This window comes from Oncorhynchus mykiss, chromosome 9 (assembly GCF_057628025.1).
Source record: "Oncorhynchus mykiss isolate SJ-2025 chromosome 9, ASM5762802v1, whole genome shotgun sequence".
Lineage (NCBI taxonomy): Eukaryota > Metazoa > Chordata > Actinopteri > Salmoniformes > Salmonidae > Oncorhynchus > Oncorhynchus mykiss.
Window position 1 is genome coordinate 83819834 of NC_143030.1, and position 24387 is coordinate 83844220.

Sequence of the window (24387 nt, forward strand, 5' to 3'; positions counted from 1 at the left end):
ATTCAGGCCATCATCAGCCGTTTGGGCTTCGGGCCATCATCAGCCGTTTGGGCTTCGGGCCATCATCATCCCTTTGGGCTTCAGGCCATCATCAGCCGTTTGGGCTTCGGGCCATTATCAGCCGTTTGGGCTTCAGGCCATCATCAGCCGTTTGGGCTTCAGGCCATCATCAGCAGTTTGGGTTTCAGAACATCATCAGTAGTTTGGGCCTCAGGCCATCATCATTGAGTGTGCAAAGCTGTCATCAAGGCAAAGGGTGGCTTTTTGAAGAATCTAAAACATAAAATATATTTGGTTACTACATGATTCCATATGTGTTAATTTAATAGTTTTGATGTCTTCACTATTATTCTGCAATGTATTAGGACATTAGGATGCTTGAGAGCCTGTTGGTGATAACGTCCACCACCTCCTCCCACTCTGCAGCCAATAGTATGGCCAATAACTCCACTGTGTAAACAGATCAATTATCCGTTGCTCTTTTTGTCACTGCCATCTAAAACTCAGGAACACTAAAAGCTGCTCCTGTCCTCCCTGTTTAGGGTCCTTAGATCTGTGAATATGTTCAAGAAATCATAGTATTGTGTTGTTAAATGTTCACTTACATCTGAATCTACTCCTTCCTCAACATCTCTTACCCTCTCAAGCAACCCTAGGTCTATCACTGGTTGAGGGAGAAACCAAGGTGTGATAGCAGGAAGAACCACAGATGGGCTGAACTCCTTGCCAAACAACCCCATCTCTCTCACCATGCCATTGCCTGTCCACCCATTGCCTGCACCCTTCTCGTTAGCTATGTTCTAGAGAGCAGTCAAATCCATGATGCATTGTGGGTAAATGGTGACTGACTTATTGATCCACAAATATGAATTAATTGTTATTTATGATGCAAGGTGATCTGTAGATCAGTTAGCAGTCGCCTGCACTGTTGGCTGCAATTTCGAACAAGCCCTGTGTGTGTGTGTGTGTGTGTGTGTGTGTGTGTGTGTGTGTGTGTGTGTGTGTGTGTGTGTGTGTGTGTGTGTGTTTTCAGGAATTTGGAAAAAACGAGGTAAAATAGTGACGTCAGTGATTTTCAAGTTGGAACTCTAATATGATCCCAGAGTTTTTGACTGAGAGTTCCGTGGTGGATGACTGTTCTAAACGATTTTTCCCAGTCGGAGCTTGTTTTCCCAAATTCCCAGTTGTCCCAAACACACTGTCAACACTAGCCACTTTAACAATGTTTACATATCTTGCATTACTCATCTCATATGTATATACTGTATTCTATACTATCTACTGTATCTTAGTCTATGCTGCTCTGACGTTGCTCATCCATATATTTATATACGTTCTAATTCCATTCCTTTACTTAGATCTGTGTGTATTGGGTAGTTGTTGGGGAATTGTTAGATATTACTGCACTGTCGGAACTAGAAGCACAAGCATTTCGCTACACTCGCAATAACATCTGCTAACCATATGTATGTGACCAATCACATTTGATTTGATGTCCGAGTGTTCCGAGTTCCCAGCTGTCTTGAACGCGGTGTGTGTCAGTGATGTCACTACGCACAGATCGTCACTCTCCCCATTCATATCTACCAGAGAGGAAGAGGACGAGAGAGGCCAACTCGGTGGAAAATCTCTCTCCCTCCAGCATGTGGCGTTTTTTTGTTGTTGTTTCGCTCACCAAGCAATGAGTTTTTGTATAGAAGTCAATGAGAGTGTCGAATTTGGTCGACAATACAATTAATTGCTTATTAGCTAAGTGATATTTATTTGACCGAAAATAAGTTTCGTAGTGCATTAGCTGTTACTCTTGAACTGAAATAAGTAGGACACGTGACAACTCATGCAACGTTGAATCAAGATGCCTATGCATATTCATGAGATAACGGCTCTCACCATTGGATACAGGCGGTGACGTCAACAACCCTATTCAAATATTCAAAATAGGATTACAATAAGGACATGTATCCACCAATCCAAAGAAAGGATAGGCGGGAGCTAGACAGCCCGCCGGGCCGCTTTGTGGACAGCGAACTCCCATTGGTGGGACGGAGATACGTGTATCTTGTCAGTATATCCATAATCTTTGTATTTATTCATCACACACACGCTTTCCTCTCCTCTGTTGCTGGGATCTGAACTAGCTAGTCGAGCTATCCTCCAAACAGACAAACTACCCAGCAATGTCAGCTACCTCTCCTCCCACCCCACCGGCTGATGCTTCGGCGGGGACAGAATCATGCTTCCCCCCGGGATACAAGCCTTTCCGTCCCGAAGAGCATGGCCTGGACTCCGGCTTCCGCCTGACGGGCTTCTCGGATATGAAGGGATGAGGATGCAAGGTCCCCCAGGAGACGCTGCTCAAACTCCTGGCGGGACTGGAGCCTCACCGGCCCGGGGAAACCGGGGACCAAGGCACCGATTTCGGACAACTCACTCCCAACAACACCTCCGCTGGCCCCCGACTAGGTAGCTAGCTCGTTAGCATAGCTAGCAAAATTATATTCGTTTTCAAGTAAACTTGTCAAGTTATTTAATGTAGCTAACTTGTTTTATATTATTATTATCAAACTAACATAAGCTGATTAGTTAACTATGTCGTGGCTAAGTTAGCAATGTAGCCATATAAGCCTGCTAACAATCAAGTCCCTTCTCGAGCCAACTAGCAGTATGTATGCTAGCTGAAGGTAGGGCTGTCCCGGTGCGCCTTATCTCTTAGCATCTCTGATGCAAGGCCAGATAGCTGACTGTTGATGGTGTCTAGCTAACTGCTGTTTAGTAAATGAATAACGTTGTCTAGGTAATAAACAGGGGTGAAAGTATTATTTATTTCCGGTACTGGACCTCCAGAAATGATGGGCCTAATCATAGAATTCCATATAGAACCCCTATTAATTCAATAGGATCTCTGTGGGCCTATTCATAAAAATGTCATTTAACTTTGAAAATGTGTTACATTTTTAATTGTGGCATAAACAACCAGTCATTATTATTATTATTTTTTTATATATATTTTTATCAATCACTTCAAAAGGGCTCCTTTACTCAACTTGGTCTCAGATCATTTCGTATTATTCTGCACGTACATCCGAGACACTCCATTTAGTGTGATATGTTACGTTTCTTATGGTATGTATTAGTTTGTGGATGGCCTAGAGCAGTGTTTGTTAATCCTGGTCCTGGGGACCCAAAGGCTGTGCATGTTTTGTGTTTGCCTAATTCAAATGATCAACTCATCATCAAGCTTTGATGATTTGAATCCGGTTTAGCACTAAGGCAACAACTAAAACGTGCACCGCTTTGTGTCCCCGGGATCAGGATTAAGAAACACTGTCCCAGATCCATTTCATAAGATTTGTTACAAATTCCAATATGTGCTATGTTTTGCAAAATATACATTATGGTACAAAATCTATCTAGGTGGCTAACATTAGATAGTTAGGGTTAAGTTAAAGGGTTAGTGGAAGGATTAGCTAACATGCTAACTAGCTGCAAAGTAGCTAAAGTTGTCCGTGATTCGATGTTGATGTGGGCGTATAACGTGAACATCTAGCAACCTTTGGGCTGCTAGACGTTTTAACGACCCCCCCATTTAGCCAGCCACCATACTTTCATTTTTGCCTTAAGTAACCAAACCAAACTTAACGTATCATACTAAATGGAGTGTCTCGGATTTACTTTTTTTAAATTTAAAATTTAACCTTTCATTTAACTAGGCAAGTCAGTTAAGAACAAATTCTTATTTACAATGACGGACGACCGGGGAACAGTGGGTTAACTGCCTTGTTCAGTGAGACAGAACGACATATTTTTACCTTGTCAGCTCTGGGATCCAATCCAGAAAGCTTCTGGTTACTTGTCCAACGCTCTAACCACTAGGCTACCTGCCGCCCCATTACATACAGAATAATATAATGCTTTGAGACCAGGTTGCAACATTAGGCTACCCACTCATGTCCATCTACTTGCAACATATAGTACCAGTCAAAAGTTTGGACACGCTTACTCATTCCAGATTTTTCTTTATTTTTTACTATTTTCTACATTGTAGAATAATAGTTTAGACATCAAAACTATGAAATAACACATATGGAATCATGTCGTAACCAAAAAAATAGAATTCATATTTGAGATTCTTCAAAGTAGCCACCCTTTGCCTTGATGACAGCTTTGCACACTCTTGGTATTCTCTCAACCAGCTTCATGAGGTAGTCACCTGGAATGCATTTCAATTAGCAGGTGTGCCTTGTTAAAAGTACATTTGTGGAATTTATTTCCTTACTTTCATCCCCATTCATAAATCAGTCAATCATTGCATACCATGGTAGCATGAATATTGTTAAAGTGTGTGTGTGTGTGTGTGAAGGTATAGGCATGGACTCCTGTGTGGTGCCTCTGCGACATGGAGGCCTCTCATTGGTCCAAACTACAGACTTCTTCTACCCTCTGGTGGAGGACCCCTACATGATGGTGAGTTCTGACACTTGACCTTTAACCCCTGACCTCCATTGTAACCTCTCATCTCCTAACATTTCTTAGGGCATGATTTATGCTTTATGCCCCAACTTATATCATCTGTATGAGTGAATTACATTTAATTTTCTTGTCAAATCGCCAGTTGGTGACCCATCCTTTACGAGATTGTATGTCTCTCTCTCTCTCTCCTTCCCCACATCTCTCGCTCTCTCTCCTTCCCCACATATCTCCACCATCTCTCGCTCTTTCTCCTTCCCCACATCTCTCCACCATCTCTCGCTCTCTCTCCTTCCCCACATCTCTACACCATCTCTCGCTCTCTCTCCTTCCCCACATTGCTCTCTCTCTCTCTCTCTCGCCCCCCCAGGGAAGGATAGCGTGTGCTAATGTCCTCAGTGATCTCTATGCTATGGGCATCACAGAGTGTGACAACATGCTGATGCTACTCAGTGTCAGCCAGAAGATGTCAGAGCAGGTAGGTATTGTTGTGTAATATGATGTTGTTGCCATCCTAATGCACATTCAAATGTTCAACTCTGCAGAGCTCTCCCTGTCTTCTGCCGTGCCCTGATTGTATTACTGCTGATGATATCCGGAAATGTGCATGTACACCCTGGCCCATCTACAATTGCTAACCCCAATTCTGACTTATGCTCTATCTGTTTAACTGATTTCTGCTGTCGTAAAAGCCTGGGTATTCTGCACGGTAACACTAGAAGCGTATTACCTAAATTGTGACACGCTTAGTTTCCTTAAACGGATGTCGCGGGTTTAAGAGCCGTTTGAACGTAAACTTTAATAAAATCAAAATGCGTTTGTTGTCTCAGCCACTGCCTGTCACCAAGGGAGTACCCCAAGGCCCGATCCTAGCCCCACACTCTTCTCAATTTACATCAACAACATAGCTCAGGCAGTAGGACGCTCTCTCATCCATTTATATGCAGATGACAGTCTTATACTCAACTGGCCCCTCCACAGATTTTGTGTTAAACGCTCTACAACAAAGCTTTCTTAGTGTCCAACAAGCTTTCTCTTCCCTTAATCCCTTAACCTTGTTCTGAACACCTCCAAAACAAAGGTCATGTGGTTTGGTAAGAAGAATGCCCCTCTCCTCACAGGTGTGATTACTACCTCTGAAGGTTTAGAGCTTGAGGTAGTCACCTCATACAAGCACTTGGGAGTATGGCTAGATGGTAAACTGTCCTTCTCTCAGCACATATCAAAGCTGCAGGCTAAAGTTAAATTTAGACTTGGTTTTCTCAATCCGTCTTTCACCCCAGCTGCCAAACTAACCCTGATTCAGATGACCATCCTACCCATGCTAGATTCCGGAAACGTAATTTATAGATCGGCAGGTAAGGGTGCTCTCGAGTGGCTAGATGTTCTTTACCATTCTGCAATCAGATTTGCCACCAATGCTCCTTATAGGACACATCACTGCACTCTATACTCCTCTGTAAACTGGTCATCTCTGTTCACCCGTCGCAAGACCCACTGGTTGATACTTATTTATAAAACCCTCTTAGGCCTCACTCCCCCTGAGATACCTACTGCAGCCCTCGTCCTCCACATACAACAACCATTCTGCCAGTCACATTCTGTTAAAGGTCCCCAAAGCACACACATCCCTGGGTCGCTCCTCTTTTCAGTTAGCTGCAGCTAGCGACTGGAACGAGCTGCAACAAACACTCAAACTGGACAGTTTTATCTCAATCTCTTCATTCAAAGACTCCATCATGGACTCTCTTACTGACAGTTGCAACTGCTTTGTGTGATGTATTGTTAGGGTTGCACATTTTGGTAAATATACAGAGGTGGGAATTAACTTTAATTAAATGAGTTGACTCTTCACATGGGATGATTTCACTGTACAACAAAAGGGAATATTGAATGATCCCCAATGATCCATCGTATCTCCCAAAAACGTTTTCAACATGCATCTGTAAAATGATAATCTATAAACTAAAGCTTTGGTTGACTTCCTCTCAGGCTTCCATGTCTTCTCCCTGAACCTCCTCAATGTCCACCTCTTGAACATCAGACTCTGAGGCCTCATCTTCACTGTCACTTTCCAACCTTGTTGAGGATAACTCATTGTCAGGCTCAAAAAGCCTCAAATTTGCACGGATGGCCACCAATTTTTCAACCCTTATATTGGTCAGCCTGTTGCGGCCTTTGGTGTGTGTGTGTGTGTTCCCAAACAAGGACCAGTTACGCTCTGAGGCAGCTGATATTGGTGGGATTTGGAGGAGGAGGATGATGGAGGCAACAGGGGAAAGAGTCTCACATCCACAAAGTCCCTTCCACCAGGTGGCTGATGAGATGGTGTAAAAAAAAAAAAAAGTGTGTGACCCTTTTGGAAATGCCTGGATTTCTGCATAAATTGGTCATCAAATTTGATCTGATCTTCATCTAGGTCACAACAATAGACAGTCTGCTTAAACTAATAACACACAAACAATCATCCGTTTTCAACGGTCAGGAGGAATTCTGGACCATTCCTCTTTACAAAACTGTTTCAGTTCAGCAATATTCTTGGGATGTCTGGTGTGAGCCACTCTCTTGAGGTCATCCCACAGTATCTCAATCGGGTTGAGGTCAGGACACTGCATCTCAATCGGGTTGAGGTCAGGACACTGCATCTCAATCGGGTTGAGGTCAGGACACTGCATCTCAATCGGGTTGAGGTCAGGACACTGCATCTCAATCGGGTTGAGGTCAGGACACTGCATCTCAATCGGGTTGAGGTCAGGACACTGCATCTCAATCGGGTTGAGGTCAGGACACTGCATCTCAATCGGGTTGAGGTCAGGACACTGCATCTCAATCGGGTTGAGGTCAGGACACTGCATCTCAATCGGGTTGAGGTCAGGACACTGCATCTCAATCGGGTTGAGGTCAGGACACTGCATCTCAATCGGGTTGAGGTCAGGACACTGCATCTCAATCGGGTTGAGGTCAGGACTGACTGGGCCACTCCAGAAGGCGTATTTTCTTCTGTTGAAGCCATTCTGTTGTTGATTTACTTCTGTGTTTTGGGTCGTTGTCCTGTTGCATCACCCAACTTCTGTTGTGCTTCAGTTGGCGGACAGATAGCCTTACATTCTCCTGCAAAATTTCTTGATAAACTTGTGAATTCATTCGTCCGTCGATGATAGCAAGTTGTTCAGGCCCTGGGGCAGCAAAGCAGCCCCAAACCATGATGCTCCCTCCACCATACTTTACAGTTGGGATGAGGTTTTGATGTTGCTCTGCTGTGCCTCTTTTTCTCCACACATGGTGTTGTGTGTTCCTTCCAAACAACTCAACTATAGTTTCATCTGTCCACAGAATATTTTGCCAGTAGCGCTGTGGAACATCCAGGTGCACTTTTGCAAACTTCAGACGTGCAGCAATGTTTTTTGGGACAGCAGTGGTTTCTTCTGTGGTGTCCTCCCATGAACACCATTCTTGTTTAGTGTTTTACGTATCGTAGACTCGTCAGATGTTAGCATGTTCCAGAGATTTCTGTAAGTCTTTAGCTGACACTCTTCTTAACCTCATAGAGCATTCTGTGCTGTGCTCTTGCAGTCATCTTTTCAGGATGGCCACTCCTAGGGAGAGTAGCAACAGTGCTGATCTTTCTCCATTTTATAGACAATATGTCTTACCGTGGACTGATGAACATCAAGGCTTTTAGAGACACTTTTGTAACCCTTTCCAGCTTTATGCAAGTCAACAATTCTTAATCTTATGTCTTCTGAGATCTCTTGTTCGAGGCATGGTTCACATCAGGCAATGCTTCTTGTGAATAGCAAACTGAAATTTTGTGAGGTTTTTTTTTATAGGGCAAGGCAGCTCTAACCAACATCTCCAATCTCGTCTCATTGATTGGACTCCAATTAGCTTTTGGTGAAGTCATTAGCCTAGTGGGTTCACGTACTTTTCCCAACCTACACTGTGAATGTTTTAAATGATGTATTCAATATAGACAAGAAAAATACAATTTGTGTGTGTGTGTGTTTTATTGGTTTAAGCACAGTGTGTTTGTCTGTTGTTGTGACCCAGATGAAGATCAGATCAAATGTTATGACCAATTTATGCAGAAGTCCAGGTATTTCCAAAAGGGTCACACACTTTTTCTTGCCACTGTGTTTTTGCTTGACTGCCATATTGCGTCTCAAAGCCCTTGGAAGTGTACTTCGCCAGACTGCAAAGAAACCTTGCCCTCATCCAGGCCGAGGTGGCGAGACACGATAGTGATGACACCATAGGCCTTGTTGATCTCTGCACCAGACATCATGCTCTTGTCAGCATACTTGGGGTCCAACATGTACGCTGCGGCGTGTTTGGGCTTCAGGTAAAAGTCTTCACACTTTTTGATGTATTTCAGAACGGCAGTTTCCTCTGCTTGGAGCAACAGTGAAGTGGGCAGGGCAGTACGGATTTATTATCTTACATCTGCAAGCAGAGTCTGAACATCAGACATGATGGCGTTGTCTCCCTCAATCCGTGCAATGGCTACTGCTATAGGTTTTCAGGAGTTTCAGACTGCTTTCCACTCTCTCCCAAAATACATCATCCAGGAGGATCCTCTTGATGGGGCTGTCCATATCGGCAGACTGTGATATGGCCATTTCTTGGAGAGACTCCTTCCCCCCCCAGGAGACTGTCAAACATGATGACAACACCACCCCAACGGGTGCTGATGGGCAGCTTCAATGTGGTGCTCTTATTCTTCTCACTTCGCTTGGTGAGGTAGATTGCTGTTGTAACTTGATGACCCTTCACATGCCTAACCATTTCCTTGGCTCTCTTGTAGAGAGTATCCATTGTTTTCAGTGCCATGATGTCCTTGAGGAGCAGATTCAATGCATGAGCAAGCACAGCCAATGGGTGTGATGTGAGGGTAGGACTCCTCCACTTTAGACCAAGCAGCCGTCATGTTCGCAGCATTGTCTGTCACCAGTGCAAATACCTTCTGTGGTCCAAGGTCATTGATGACTGCCTTCAGCTCATCTGTAATGTAGAGACCGGTGTGTCTGTTGTCCCTTGCCTGTGCTCTTGTAGAATACTGGTTGAGGGGTGGAGATGATGTAGTTAATTATTTCTTGCCCACGAACATTTGACCACCCATCAGAGATGATTGCAATAGTCTGCTTTCTCTATGATTTGCTTGACCTTCACTTGAACTGGTTAAACTTTGCATCCAGCAAATGAGTAGATAATGCTTGTCTGGTTGGAGGGCAAAGAACATTCAGAAATCTCTTCCAATACACACTGCCTGTGAGCATCAGAGGTGAACCAGTTGCATACTCGAGCAAGACATTCATCAGCATTTCTCTGACTACATTCCTCAATTGAGTCAAAACAAACTAGGAGGACGATGAGCTGTTGCTATCGATAAGGTGTCTGATTCATAATTTTCACCTCCAATAGAAGTAGAGGGACTTTTGTCAGAGGTTGCTTGTTGTGAACGCTGAGGGAACTTTATGCACTTGGCCAGATGATTCTGCATCTTTGTTGCATTCTTCACACATGATTTGGCACAGTATTTGCAAATGTACACAGCTTTTCCTTCTACATTGGCTGCAGTGAAATGTCTCCACACATCAGAAAAGTGCCCGTGGCATTTTCCTGTAAAGATTAGAAAAAATGTGTTAAAAAAAAACAACATACAATTCCATGTACAGATTGTTAAGCAGTTAGAACAACTCCTTTGTGTGAATGTTTTAAAATGAAACGTATGGAAACAGGTGAATTAACACTCCTCAGTTAGCAGGCTCAAGCAAGCTAAAACCCCACATGGTAGCAGAAACTAACTAGAAGAAATTGTTAACGAGTTAGAAAATGATTTAAACACACTTTGCTGTAGGCTACTATTTACTAGTTTAAAAAAAATATAATGTTTGTCGTAGGAAATATCTTCACCCAGTATTGTTATCAAAACCTACCAAAAAGCATGGCTCAGACAGTGCAGTGGGTTCAATAGCATCTCATTAGTTAGCAAGATCTTGAGAATTGTATTTTTATTTATTTAACCTTACCTGGGCAAGTCAGTTAAGTACAAATTATTATTTACAATGACGGCCTACTGGGGAACAGTGGGTTTAACTGCCTTGTTCAGGGGCAGAACGACAGATTTGTACTTTCTCAGTTCGGAATTCGATCCAGCAACCTTTCGGTTACTAGTCCAACACTCTTAACCACTAGGCTACCTGCCGCCCCTCCGCTCTAACCACTAGGCTACCTGCCCCCCTACACTCTAACCACTAGGCTACCTGCCACCCCTACACTCTAACCACTAGGCTACCTGCCCCCCTACGCTCTAACCACTAGGCTACCTGCCCCCCTACGCTCTAACCACTAGGCTACCTGCCCCCCTACGCTCTAACCACTAGGCTACCTGCCGTCCCTACACTCTAACCACTAGGCTACCTGCCCCCCTACGCTCTAACCACTAGGCTACCTGCCGCCCCAGAATCAGCTGTACATGTGATGGAAGAATGCGCTGTGCATGCAGAGGGTTGCAATTGGGTTGCAATTTATCCAAAATATGCCACAAGACATAGTTTTGCCTTATGTGTATCCCACAAAAAAAGGTTCACTGTTATAAGTTAACTTTTTTTGATGAATTTAAGCAAAGCTCCCCAAATTAACTTCCCATTGAAATTTACCGTGAAGTTTCCGACCCTTTGCAGCCCTATTTGTTGTCTCCTGTGTGTGTCGTTGTCTCCACCTTCTTGCCCTGTGTGTCGTTGTCTCCACCTTCTTGCCCTGTGTGTGTCGTTGTCTCCACCTTCTTGCCCTGTGTGTGTCGTTGTCTCCACCTTCTTGCCCTGTGTGTGTGTCGTTGTCTCCACCTTCTTGCCCTGTGTGTGTGTCGTTGTCTCCACCTTCTTGCCCTGTGTGTGTGTCGTTGTCTCCACCTTCTTGCCCTGTGTGTGTGTCGTTGTCTCCACCTTCTTGCCCTGTGTGTGTGTCGTTGTCTCCACCTTCTTGCCCTGTGTGTGTCGTTGTCTCCACCTTCTTGCCCTGTGTGTGTCGTTGTCTCCACCTTCTTGCCCTGTGTGTGTCGTTGTCTCCACCTTCTTGCCCTGTGTGTGTCGTTGTCTCCACCTTCTTGCCCTGTGTGTGTCGTTGTCTCCACCTTCTTGCCCTGTGTGTGTCGTTGTCTCCACCACCTTGCCCTGTGTGTGTCGTTGTCTCCACCACCTTGCCCTGTGTGTGTCGTTGTCTCCACCACCTTGCCCTGTGTGTGTCGTTGTCTCCACCTTCTTGCCCTGTGTGTGTCGTTGTCTCCACCTTCTTGCCCTGTGTGTGTCGTTGTCTCCACCTTCTTGCCCTGTGTGTGTCGTTGTCTCCGCCCAATAATGTGTGTACCATGTTTTGTGCTGCTACAGTGTGAGCGTGCACACACACTCCGGTCTTCGGCGTTGCTTGTCCTAATATTTATATATTTCTTAATTCTGTTCTTTTACTTTTAGATGTGTGTATTGTTGTGAATTGTTCAATATTACATAAGCATTTAGTTAGATACTACTGCACTGTTGGAGCTAGAAACACAAGCATTTAGTTAGATATTACTGTACTGTTGGAGCTAGGAACACAAGCATTTAGTTAGATACTACTGCACTGTTGGAGCTAGAAACACAAGCATTTAGTTAGATATTACTGTACTGTTGGAGCTAGAAACACAAGCATTTAGTTAGATACTACTGCACTGTTGGAGCTAGGAACACAAGCATTTAGTTAGATACTACTGCACTGTTGGAGCTAGGAACACAAGCATTTAGTTAGATACTACTGCACTGTTGGAGCTAGAAACACAAGCATTTAGTTAGATATTACTGCACTGTTGGAGCTAGGAAAACAAGCATTTAGTTAGATACTACTGCACTGTTGGAGCTAGGAACACAAGCATTTAGTTAGATACTACTGCACTGTTGGAGCTAGGAACACAAGCATTTAGTTAGATACTACTGCACTGTTGGAGCTAGGAACATAAGCATTTAGTTAGATACTACTGCACTGTTGGAGCTAGGAACATAAGCATTTAGTTAGATACTACTGCACTGTTGGAGCTAGGAACATAAGCATTTAGTTAGATATTACTGCACTGTTGGAGCTAGAAACACAAGCATTTAGTTAGATATTACTGCACTGTTGGAGCTAGGAAAACAAGCATTTAGTTAGATACTACTGCACTGTTGGAGCTAGGAACACAAGCATTTAGTTAGATACTACTGCACTGTTGGAGCTAGGAACACAAGCATTTCACTACACCCACAATAATATCTGCTAAATATGTGTATGCGACCAATAAATGGATTTGTTGTTAACCTGATGCTGTGTGTAGCAGGGTGTCTGGAGGGGATTCAGAACAGTTGCCTGTTAATTCATAAACCCACTAATCTACAAATATCAGACTTTAGACTGACTTCCATGTGACGCAACCTCTCTGTGTGTGTGTGTGTGTTCCTGAAGTTGTGCCTAGTCAGTGTAACTTGCAAAACTGGGAGCTAGTTGGTCGTGATGAAATGATAACCGCGTGTGTGTGTGCAGGATCGTGAGCGTGTGATGCCTCTGATGATCCGTGGTTTCCGTGACGCGGCGGAGGAGGGCGGGACTTCGGTGACAGGCGGCCAGACGGTGGTCAACCCCTGGATCATCATAGGGGGTGTGGCCTCGGTCGTCTGCCAACCCAACGAGTTCATCATGTAAGAGAGGGAGTATTCTGTTCAGACTGGGATCAGGGTGTTCTGTTCAGACTGGGGTCAGGGTGTTATCAGTTCTTGTTGGTAATCTTGATGTTAGAGAGTCGGGCCAAACAGGATCAATTCTAATGGGGAGTTTCCTTGTCAATACTGTGTCTTACTGTGTGTGTAGGCCAGACAGTGCAGTACCGGGGGACGTGTTGGTGCTGACCAAGCCTCTAGGAACCCAGGTAGCTGTCAACGCTCACCAGTGGCTGGACCAGGTACTATACCATAATACTGTCTATCTGGTGGCTGGACCAGATAGGTGATAAACAGACCAGGATGCTAGAATATTTTTCTGGTGGCTGGACCAGGTAGGTGATATTCTAGCTTCCTGGTCTGTCTTCACTTTCTCTCTGGGGAAGTCAGAGACTTATTTTAGATTTTTCTGTAGTGTCCAAAAATTAGGATGTCTTATTGAAATAGGTAAATAATCTCTCCTCTTTCGATCCCTACCTCTCTCTCTCTCGTGTGTGTGTGTGTGTGCGCAGCCAGAGAGGTGGAATAAGATCAAGCTAGTGGTCTCTAAGGAGGAAGTGGAGCAGGCCTACCAGGAAGCCATGTTCTCCATGGCAACGCTCAACCGCACAGGTAACACACACACACACACTAATATAACAGGTAGCCTAGCGATTAAGCGCTTTGGGCCAGTAACCGGAAGGCCGCTGATTCAAATCCCCGAGCCATCAATTAAGGCAACGCCGCACCTACCTCTCTGATTCAGAGGGGTTGGGTTAAATGTGGAAGACACATTTCAGTTGATTGCATTCAGTTAAAAAACTGACGAGCCCCCCCCCCACCTCCCACACACACACACATTAACATAACACACACCACAACCTAGTCTGTAACAACCCACTGTGTGTTTGTGTGCGATCACAGCGGCAGGCCTCATGCACAGGTTCCAGGCCCACGCTGCAACAGACGTGACTGGGTTTGGGTTGCTAGGGCACGCCCGTAACCTAGCGACGATGCAACGTGATGAGGTAGCCTTCGTCATCCACAACCTCCCCATCATTGCCAAGATGGCCGCCATCAGCAAGGCCTATGGAAACATCTTCAACCTGCTGGGGGGGACGTCCTCGGAGACATCTGGTAGGAGACTAGAGCTTGGCCAAAATATCATCTCACAATATGTTTCATATTTATTTGATGTTTTTGAGTAATCAAAGTTCTTCATTTGCTTTATGAGTGAACCCAGGGTGTCAACACACACATTCGAAGTGATTTTATTGGGTCTTTCTCCATTCTGATGGTTTCATAGTGTTTTCATTCATCTATTTACCCTGTTTTCGCCCCAATGTCCTGGTATCCAATTGGTAGTTACAGTCTTGTCTCATCGCTGCAACTCCCGTATGGACTCGGGAGAGGCGAAGGTCGAGAGCCGTGCATCCTCCGAAACCTAACCAGGCCGCACTGCTTCTTGACACAATGCCTGCTTAACCCGGAAGCCAGCCGCACCAATGTGTCGGAGGAAACACTGTGCACCTGGCAACCGTGTCAGCGTGGACTGCGCCCAGGCCCACCACAGGAGTCGCTAGTGCGTGATGGGACAAGGACATCCCTGCCTGCCAAACCCTCCCCTAACTCGGACGACGCTGGGCTTATTGTGCGCCGCCCCATGGGTCTCCCGGTCCCGGCCGGCTGCGACAGAGCCTGGACTCGAACCCAGAATCTCTAGTGGCACAGTTAGCACTGCGATGCACTTGGGAGGCCTGTTTTATACCGTTTAATCAAACTTCAACCAAAGGTTTCTAATTTGAGATTTCTACACTGCCACAGTGTGGCCAAAAGTATCTAGGCCTTAATTTTGACCAAATATTGCAATTAGATAAAAACACAAGTGAATTGTTGGAATCATGGAAATAGAATGATTATTCTGTAGTCAGAATGTAATCCTGGGCACTTTGAAAACAGTTTTTGACACGACAGCGAATTAAATAGGCAGGGAGGCGTTCATAGAAATAGGAATTAGAATACTAGTAGGGTCTCTATGGAGGCACTATTGTGACAGGGTAGGAACCAAAGTGTTGGTCAGTTTAAAGGGACCCTATACATTTGACTTGTCATGCTTATGTATATAGGTTAATTTGCATAACTTTGGAGTTAAATTGGTGCGTATTTTCGTTAGTGGTTATGTAGCCCATCTTATTCAGCACACAACATACAGATCCTATATTTGAGTGGAAAGTCTGTCGAAGTGCAAGAGCTGTTGCTACAGCTCTTCAAATGGCTCTTTCTTTGCTATTGGAACTAAACGTTCTTTAATCAACGTGCCCAATCAATGCTCAACAATTCTAACTGCAATCTCGTGTTTTGATGGCCACGATTAAAAAAAAAAAGAAGCTATTTTTATTTCTCAGCTGGTAATTGAGGCTTCCCATTCTCCATTCAAGTGCTTAGCCAGGCTTGAGCATGTCACACATTTGAAAACGTATACTTCGTTGTTTGAAAGTTTTTTTGTTATTTATTTCATATTATGAGGCATGTTTTACCTTGCTTCAAAGTAGCCTAGTCAAAATTATTTTGTAAAGACTTTCAAATGCCATTGAAATCAGTAGCCTATTTCTCCCATGCTCTGTTAGTTTTCAAATCAACTTTCTTTCATTGTCCAGTAGCCCAACCAGTCCTAGTCATATTAGCATCCCATGCTAGTTGATGATAATCCTAGTCATATTAGCATCCCATGCTAGTTGATGATAATCCTAGTCATATTAGCATCCCATGCTAGTTGATGATAATCCTAGTCATATTAGCATCCCATGCTAGTTGATAATCCTAGTCATATTAGCATCCCATGCTAGTTGATAATCCTAGTCATATTAGCATCCCATGCTAGTTGATGATAATCCTAGTCATATTAGCATCCCATGCTAGTTGATGATAACCCTAGTCATATTAGCATCCCATGCTAGTTGTTGATAATTCTAGTTATATTAGCATCCCATGCTAGTTGATGATAATCCTAGTCATATTAGCATCCCATGCTAGTTGATGATAACCCTAGTCATATTAGCATCCCATGCTAGTTGATGATAATCCTAGTCATATTAGCATCCCATGCTAGTTGATGATAATCCTAGTCATATTAGCATCCCATGCTAGTTGATGATAATCCTAGTCATATTAGCATCCCATGCTAGTTGTTGCATCTTTAGATCTCTACATTTCTAATTGATATTTTCCTATCTGTCACGCCTGCATGTGCAGTGCGCTTTTGGCAATGGAGTTTTCCCATCAATTTCTTAATGAAACGAACATTCGTGTGTAGCCTTGTGCTGCACTTAAAGTGAAATAATACTTCACCGTTTGAAGCTTAATGTTATGGTCTGTTGCATTGGTTCTCTTCGCTAACATTAAGACCCTTTTTTTTTAACTCTGCAAAAATGACTAATTAAAATGACTAATTAAAATGACTAATTAAAATGACTAATTAAAAAGACTAATTAAAAAGACTAATTAAAAAGACTAATTTAAAATGACTAATTAAAATGACTAATTAAAATGACTAATTAGCGGTTTCAGATCCAAATATGTATAAGGCAAATATTGCTGATAATGCGGTGGTAGATGTTCACTTCCCCTTATGGCTCACTACATACATACGCACGCACACATTTACACACGCACACATTTACACACGCATACATTGTGTACAAAACAGGGATGCTGGCCCATGTTGACTTCTCACAGTTGTGTCAAGTTGGCTGGATGTCCTTTGGGTGGTGGACCATTTTTGATACACACAGCAAGCAAACTGTTGCGCTACGGCTGGTCTATACAGTGCCTTCGGAAAGTATTCAGACCCCTTGACTTTTTCCACATTTTGTTACGCTACAGCCTTATTCTAAAATTGATTAAATAAATAATGTCCATCAATCTATTCTAAAATGTATTAAAAATAAAACAACATAGCTTATTTACATCCGTATTCAGACTCTCCTGGGAGACTTGAAATTGAGCTTAGGTGCATCCTGTTTCCATTGATCATCCTTGAGATGTTTCTACAAGTTGATTGGAGTCCACCTGTGGTAAAATCAATTAATTGGACATGATTTGGAAAGGCACACGCCTTTTTTTATATAAGCTCCCACAGTTGACAGTACTTCAGAACAAAAACCAAGCCATGAGGTCAACGGGATTGTCTGTAGAGCTCCGAGACACAAATGTGGGGAAGGGTACCAAAACATTTCTGCAGCATTGAAGGTCCCCAAGAACACAGTGGCCTCCATCATTCTTAAATGGGAGATGTTTGGAACCACCAAGACTCTTCCTAGAGCTGGCCGCCCGGCCAAACTGAGCAATCAGGGGAGATGGGCCTTGTTCAAGGAGGTGACCCAGGACCCAATGGTCACTCTGACAGAGATCTATAGTTCCTCTGTGGAGATGGGAAAACCTTCCAGAAGGACAACCAGCTCTGCAGCACTCCACCAATCAGGCCTTTATGGTAGAGTGGCCAGACGGAAGCCACTCCTCAGTAAAAGGCACATGACAGCCTACTTGGAGTTTGCCAAAAGGAACCTAAAGACTCTGACCACGAGAAACAAGATTCTCTGTTCAGATTAAACCAAGATTGAACTCTTTGGCCTGAATGCCAAGTGTCACTTCTGGAGAAAACCTGGCACCATCTCTACGGTGAAGCATGGTGGTGGCAGCATCATGCTGTGGGGATGTTTTTCAGCGGCAGGGACTGGGAAACTAGTCAGGATTGAGGGAGAGATGAATGGAGCAAAGTACAGAGAGATCCTTGATGATAACCTGCTCCAGACAAAGGGTCACCTTCCAACAGGACATCCACCCTAAGGACAAGTCTCTGAATGTCCTTGAGTGGCCCAGCCAGAGCCTGGACTTGAACCCGATCGACCATCTCTGGAGACCTGAAAATAGCTGTGCAACGATGCTCCCCATCCAACCTGATAGAGCTTGAGAGGATCTGCAGAGAAGAATGGGAGAAACTCCCCAAATACAGGTGTGCCAAGCTTGTAGCTTCATACCCAAGAAGACTGGAGACTGTAATCACTGGTGCTTCAACAAAGTACTGAGTAAAGGGTCTGAATACTTGTGTAAATGTAATATTTCTGTTTTTATTTTATTTTAATAAGTGTGCAACAAAGTTGCTTTGTCATGATGGTCTATTGTGTGTAAATTGACGAGGGGGGGTACCATTTTTATACATTTTTGAATAAGACTGTTTTACATTACAATGTGGAAAAAGTCAAGGAGACTTTTCAACGTAGTTGAGAGATCACATCTTCCTCTCTGACTAGCGGTTTTAACTCTCTCTTTGCTGTTGAGGTTTGGTCCAACCGAATCGGCCATATGGACACCAACACATTGAGACATTATTTTACTGTAATAGAGAAGTTGAGACATTATTTTACTGTCTCAACTGCTCAGAGCAGACACTACTAAAACACAAGTATTAATGAACATTGATTCTGGAAAATGGATATTCAGTTTGTTGTGCCATTGGTGTATATTACTATTCAACTGTTACCCCTTGTTAGCTAGCAAATAGGTCCAAGCTGGCTCAACTGTTACCCCTTGTTAGCTAGCAAATAGGTCCAAGCTGGCTCAACTGTTATACCTTGTTAGCTAGCAAATAGGTCCAAGCTGGCTCAACTGTTATACCTTGTTAGCTAGCAAATAGGTCCAAGCTGGCTCAACTGTTATACCTTGTTAGCTAGCAAATAGGTCCAAGCTGGCTCAACTGTTACCCCTTGTTAGCTAGCAAATAGGTCCAAGCTGGCTCAACTGTTATACCTTGTTAGCTAGCAAATAGGTCCAAGCTGGCTCAACTGTTACCCCTTGTTAGCTAGCAAATAGGTCCAAGCTGGCTCAACTGTTACCCCTTGTTAGCTAGCAAATAGGTCCAAGCTGGCTCAACTGTTACCCCTTGTTAGCTAGCAAATAGGTCCAAGCTGGCTCAACTGTTACCCCTTGTTAGCTAGCAAATAGGTCCAAGCTGGCTCAACTGTTATACCTTGTTAGCTAGCAAATAGGTCCAAGCTGGCTCAACTGGTATACCTTGTTAGCTAGCAAATAGGTCCAAGCTGGCTCAACTGTTATACCTTGTTAGCTAGCAAATTGATCCAAGCTGGCTCAACTGTTATACCTTGTTAGCTAGCAAATGGATCCAAGCTGGCTCAACTGTTATACCTTGTTAGCTAGCAAATAGGTCCAAGCTGGCTCAGCTGTTATACCTTGTTAGCTAGCAAATGGATCCAAGCTGGCTCAACTTGAAATATAAAGATTAGCTGGCTACTCACGAGCACGTGGGCTTGAGAGGCTGTTAATGAGACCTGTGTTAATGTTCTATAGCCTAATTCCTGCTACAATAAGGTAGCATTATTAGTGAACGTTAGGTTCTGGGGACATTTGTAAAAAAAATAAAAAATAATGCAATTTTCATAGACTGAATTGAAAGCCAGATTAGTGATTATTGCAACAACAACAAAAAAGCAGGTTAAACTTCTTTTTTTTAAATTATTAGTGGGTCTGATGGTTGTGGAAAGCTTATTTAGCCTAGGTATAACTAAGTCCTGAATTCAATAGGTACAACTAAGTCCTGAATTCAATAGGTACAACTAAGTCCTGAATTCAATAGATTATTGCTGACTGTGTAAAATGCGGTGTATTTAACCTTTAATTGTACAACGCTTATTTAGAGGTTAAATCTATATATACCACAAGTTTGAAAAATCAATATGATTTTTAGGCCATATCGCCCAGCCCTTTGTTGATTGTGACAAATCTAGCAGCGTTGCAGTTCTTAAACCAGTGTTCCTGGCAACTACCAAAGGCACTTAAATATTTTGCCTTGCCTATTCACCCTCTGAATGGCACACATACACAATCCATGTCTCAAGGCTTAAAAAATACTTCTTTAACCTCTTTCTCCTCCCCGATTTTAAATTGGATTTAACAAGTGACATTAAGGGATCATAGCTTTCACCTGGTCAGTCTATGTCATGGAAATAGTAGGTGTTCTTAATGTTTTGTACACTCAGTATACAGTCGTGGCCAAAAGTTTTGAATGACACAAATATACATTTTCACAAAGTCTGCTGCCTCAGTTTGTATGATGGCAATTTGCATATACTCCAGAATGTTATGAAGAGTGATCAGATGAATTGCAAAGCCCCTCTTTGCCATACAAATGAACTGCGCCCAAGAAAGTCCAGCGAGCGCCAGGACTGTCTCCTAAAGTTGATTCAGCTGCGGGATCTGGGCACCACCACTACAGAGCTTGCTCAGGAATGACAGCAGGCAGGTGTGAGTGCATCTGCAAAAGGTACAGGGATTGGACTGGGGTAAAGTCATTTTCTCTGACGTTTGTTTGGGGCATCTTTCTCTGATGTTTGTTCCGATTGTTTGGGGCATCTGGGGAAAAAAGCTTGTCCGGAGAAGACAAGGTGAGCGCTACCATCAGTCCTGTGTCATGCCAACAGTAAAGCATCCTGAGACCATTCATGTGTGGGGTTGGCTCTCAGCCAAGGGAGTGGGCTCACTCACAATTTTGCCAAAGAACACAGCCATGAATGAAGAATGGTACCAACTCATCCTCCGAGAGCAACTTCTCCGAACCATCCAGTTTGGTGACGAACAATAGCTTTTCCAGCATGATGGAGCACCTTGCCATAAGGCAAAAGTGATAACTAAGTGGCTCGGGGAACAAAACATTGATATTTTGGGTCCATGGCCAGGAAACTCCCCAGACCTTAATCCCATTGAGAACTTGTGGTCAATCCTCAAGAGGCGGGTGGACAAACAAAAACCCACAAATTCTGACAAACTCCAAGCACTGATTATGCAAGAATGGGCTGCCATCAGTCAGGATGTGGCCCAGAAGTTAATTGACAGCATGCCAGCATGCGGATTGCCGAGGTCTTGAAAAAGAAGGGTCAACACTGCAAATATTCCATAGTAACATCTGACAAATATCTAAAGACACTGAGGCAGCAGACTGGAAATTAACATTTGTGTCATTCTCAAAACTTTTGGCCACGCCTGCATCATTCCCAGTCGGCTCAGACGGATCCGGCTCATGAGCTCCATAAGCAGACGATTTTAATTAATGGAAAATGAATGTGGTTTGTGCTTCATATCGCATCAAACTGAATCGCATCGATTTGTTCCTCTAATCAAACCAAATCACAGTCAATCATTTGAAAGTAAAACGTTGCCCGTGTATCGAGTCGTCTTGAAAGGGAAGGATCCTTGCTATTGCTCTCTATTCATCTGATTTTAGAAGATATCGTTGCACAAACAACAACATGCTGACACCAACACTGGTATCCGGCTGTATTAGCTACGCTCTGACTCGGATTACATGTACAGTGTGCTCCAAAAGTATTGGAACAGTGTTTTGTTTTGGCTCTGTTCTCCAGCCCTTTGGATGTGTTGTTGTTTTGGCTCTGTTCTCCAGCCCTTTGGATGTGTTGTTGTTTTGGCTCTGTATTCCAGCACTTTGGATTTGAAATGATACAATGACATTAAAATGACTGTGGTTAGTTTTAATTTGAGGATATTTGCATCCATATCTGGTGAACCATTTTAGAAATTACAGCACTTTATGTACAAAAATATTGGGACAGATTCACTTACGTGTATAAAAGTAGTCAGAAGTTTAGTATTTGGTCCCATAGTCCTATCACACAATGACCACATCAAACTTGTGACTCTATAAACCTGTTGGATCCATTTGCTGTTTGTTTTGGTTGTGTTTCAGATTATTTTGTGTCCAATAGAAATGAGATGATAAATAATGTATTGTGTTGTTTTGGAGTCACTTTTATTGCAAATAAGAATAGAATATGTTTCTAAACACTTCTACATTTAATGTGGATGTTACCATGGTTATGGGTAACTCTGAATGAATCATGAATAACGAGTGAGAAAGTTAGAGCCATAAATATCATACCCCCTCAAAATGCTAACCTCCCCTGTTATGCTAACCTCTCACCATTACAGTAACAGGGGAGGTTAGCATTATATATATCATACCCCCAAGGCATGCTAACCTCTCACCATTACAATGTCTTGGGGGTATGATATAAAATGCTAACCTCGCCTGTTATTGTAATGGTGAGAGGTTAGCATGTCTTGGGGGTATGATATAAAATGCTAACCACCTATGTTATTGTAATGGTGAGAGGTTAGCATGTCTTGGGGCTATGATATAAAATGCTAACCTCTCCTGTTATTGTAATGGGGAGAGGTTGAGAGGTTAGCATGTCTTGGGGGTATGATATAAAATGCTAACCACCTCTGTTATTGTAATGGTGAGAGGTTAGCATGTCTTGGGGCTATGATATAAAATGCTAACCTCTCCTGTTATTGTAATGGGGAGAGGTTGAGAGGTTAGCATGTCTTGGGGGTATGATATAAAATGCTAACCTCCCCTGTTATTGTAATGGTGAGAGGTTAGCATGTCTTTGGGGGTATGATATAAAATGCTAACCTCTCCTGTTATTGTAATGGGGAGAGGTTAGCATGTCTTTGGGGTTATGATATAAAATGCTAACCTCTGTTATTGTAATGGGGAGAGGTTAGCATGTCTTTGGGGTTATGATATAAAATGCTAACCTCTGTTATTGTAATGGTGAGAGGTTAGCATGTCTTTGGGGGTATGATATAAAATGCTAACCTCTCCTGTTATTGTAATGGGGAGAGGTTGAGAGGTTAGCATGTCTTGGGGGTTTGATATTTGTGCTCTGTAGCTTTCTCACTCATCATTATTCGCAATTCATTCAGGGTTATCTTTAATCATGTTGAAGTATTTAGAAACATTTTATTCTTATTTACAATAAAAGTTACTCCCAAATGACACAAGATGTTATTTCCCATTCACCCTGTAGGTGGCCTTCTAGTAAGTCTGCCCAGAGAGCAGGCGGCCCGGTTCTGTGCGGAGGTGAAGGGTCAGGGGTCTGGGGGTGGAGCCTGGATCATCGGCATCGTGGAGAAAGGAGAACGCGGCGCTCGCATCATCGACAAACCACGCATCATCGAAGTCCAACCGAGAGGGACCGCTGCAGCCAATCAGGAGAACAGCAGCTCTACTAGTCCAGCTCCTGGCGATACGCTGTCATAGACTCCCTCTTACGTGTGTTGCTGTCCATCTCTTTCCCTTGTTTAGCCACAGGAGCTACAGGCCAAAACACCGAACATGGAGAGGGAATGGACAACACTCCAAATGGTTCCTCTTTTAAATTAAATTAACATTCCAACAGTTTTCCCTCCAATCAGTGAATGGGAAATAGATCAAGTTGTGTATGTGATTTTAGAGTGTGGGTCAGAACATTCTCCTGGTGAAACTTTTGTCATTGTGGGAGTGGTTGGAAAAATGTTTATTTAATGTGTTTCTATTGGATATTTGGCTTGTCTATAAGGATGTCTGGCTCTACCCATTGGTTCAGAGGCAGGGTTGAGCAGCTCTCTCTGGACCAATGGGGTCGTCCGGTATGTCCTCTGCCAGCTGACTGGCTGCTCAGCTCAAAGCCCCCCCTACCTGTTTATGAAGCTCCGCCTTCCAAACCTCAGCCAATGGGGCCAGGCGGAGTGGATGTCTGTCTCAGGAAGGGGGTGGGGCTCATGTGCTGGGTTCCAGCCATTGGCTATGTGTTTCTGGAGAATTCACAATCAATAAACCGATCATCAACTCACTGTTCTGTCCCTTTGGTACTTCCTGTGTGTGTGTGTGATTTAAAATGAATATATTTTTTAGGACAGTGGGGTACAGAATGATTAATGGTGGAATACGTTAGAATATTGGTCTTCTGTATATCAGTTGGTTGAGCACGGCGCATGCGACCATCCATAAGATGTACTGTATGCATGCATACAGGATAAAAGTGTCTGCTATTAAGGCATATTTTATATTAAAATGTATCACCGCGTTCTAACCCGAGAGACCTGGGAAAAGATCGGTCTGTCGCGGGCTGCTTCAGCCTGCCCCGCTTTCCAACCCTCTGAACAGAGACGCAAATAAGATGAGAATAGCAGCAACTGTTGGATAATGGAAGTTGATTTTAAAAAATACTTTATTGTTAATGATGTTGGTTAGCTAGCTAGCGAATTTTAACCATATTGGCATAGACATGATGACATCAGTCAAGACATGGTATCATTAAGTTGAAACAAGCCACCTAACGAGTCCCCCACACGGCAGCTTCTTGTC

At 43.5% G+C, this 24387-nt stretch overlaps 1 protein-coding gene across 1 annotated transcript; it reads left to right on the top strand.

Moving 5' to 3' along the window:
- The first annotated feature begins 1552 nt into the window (after nt 1-1552).
- Nucleotides 1553-23873, top strand: sephs3 (selenophosphate synthetase 3). Its single transcript, XM_021617016.3, has 8 exons — nt 1553-2463; nt 4361-4464; nt 4838-4945; nt 13015-13169; nt 13339-13429; nt 13700-13799; nt 14091-14303; nt 23069-23873. Exons 1-8 carry the CDS (start codon nt 2178-2180, stop codon nt 23299-23301), a joined length of 1290 nt encoding a protein of 429 aa, XP_021472691.3. The 5' UTR covers nt 1553-2177; the 3' UTR covers nt 23302-23873.
- Nucleotides 23874-24387: the final 514 nt, after the last annotated feature.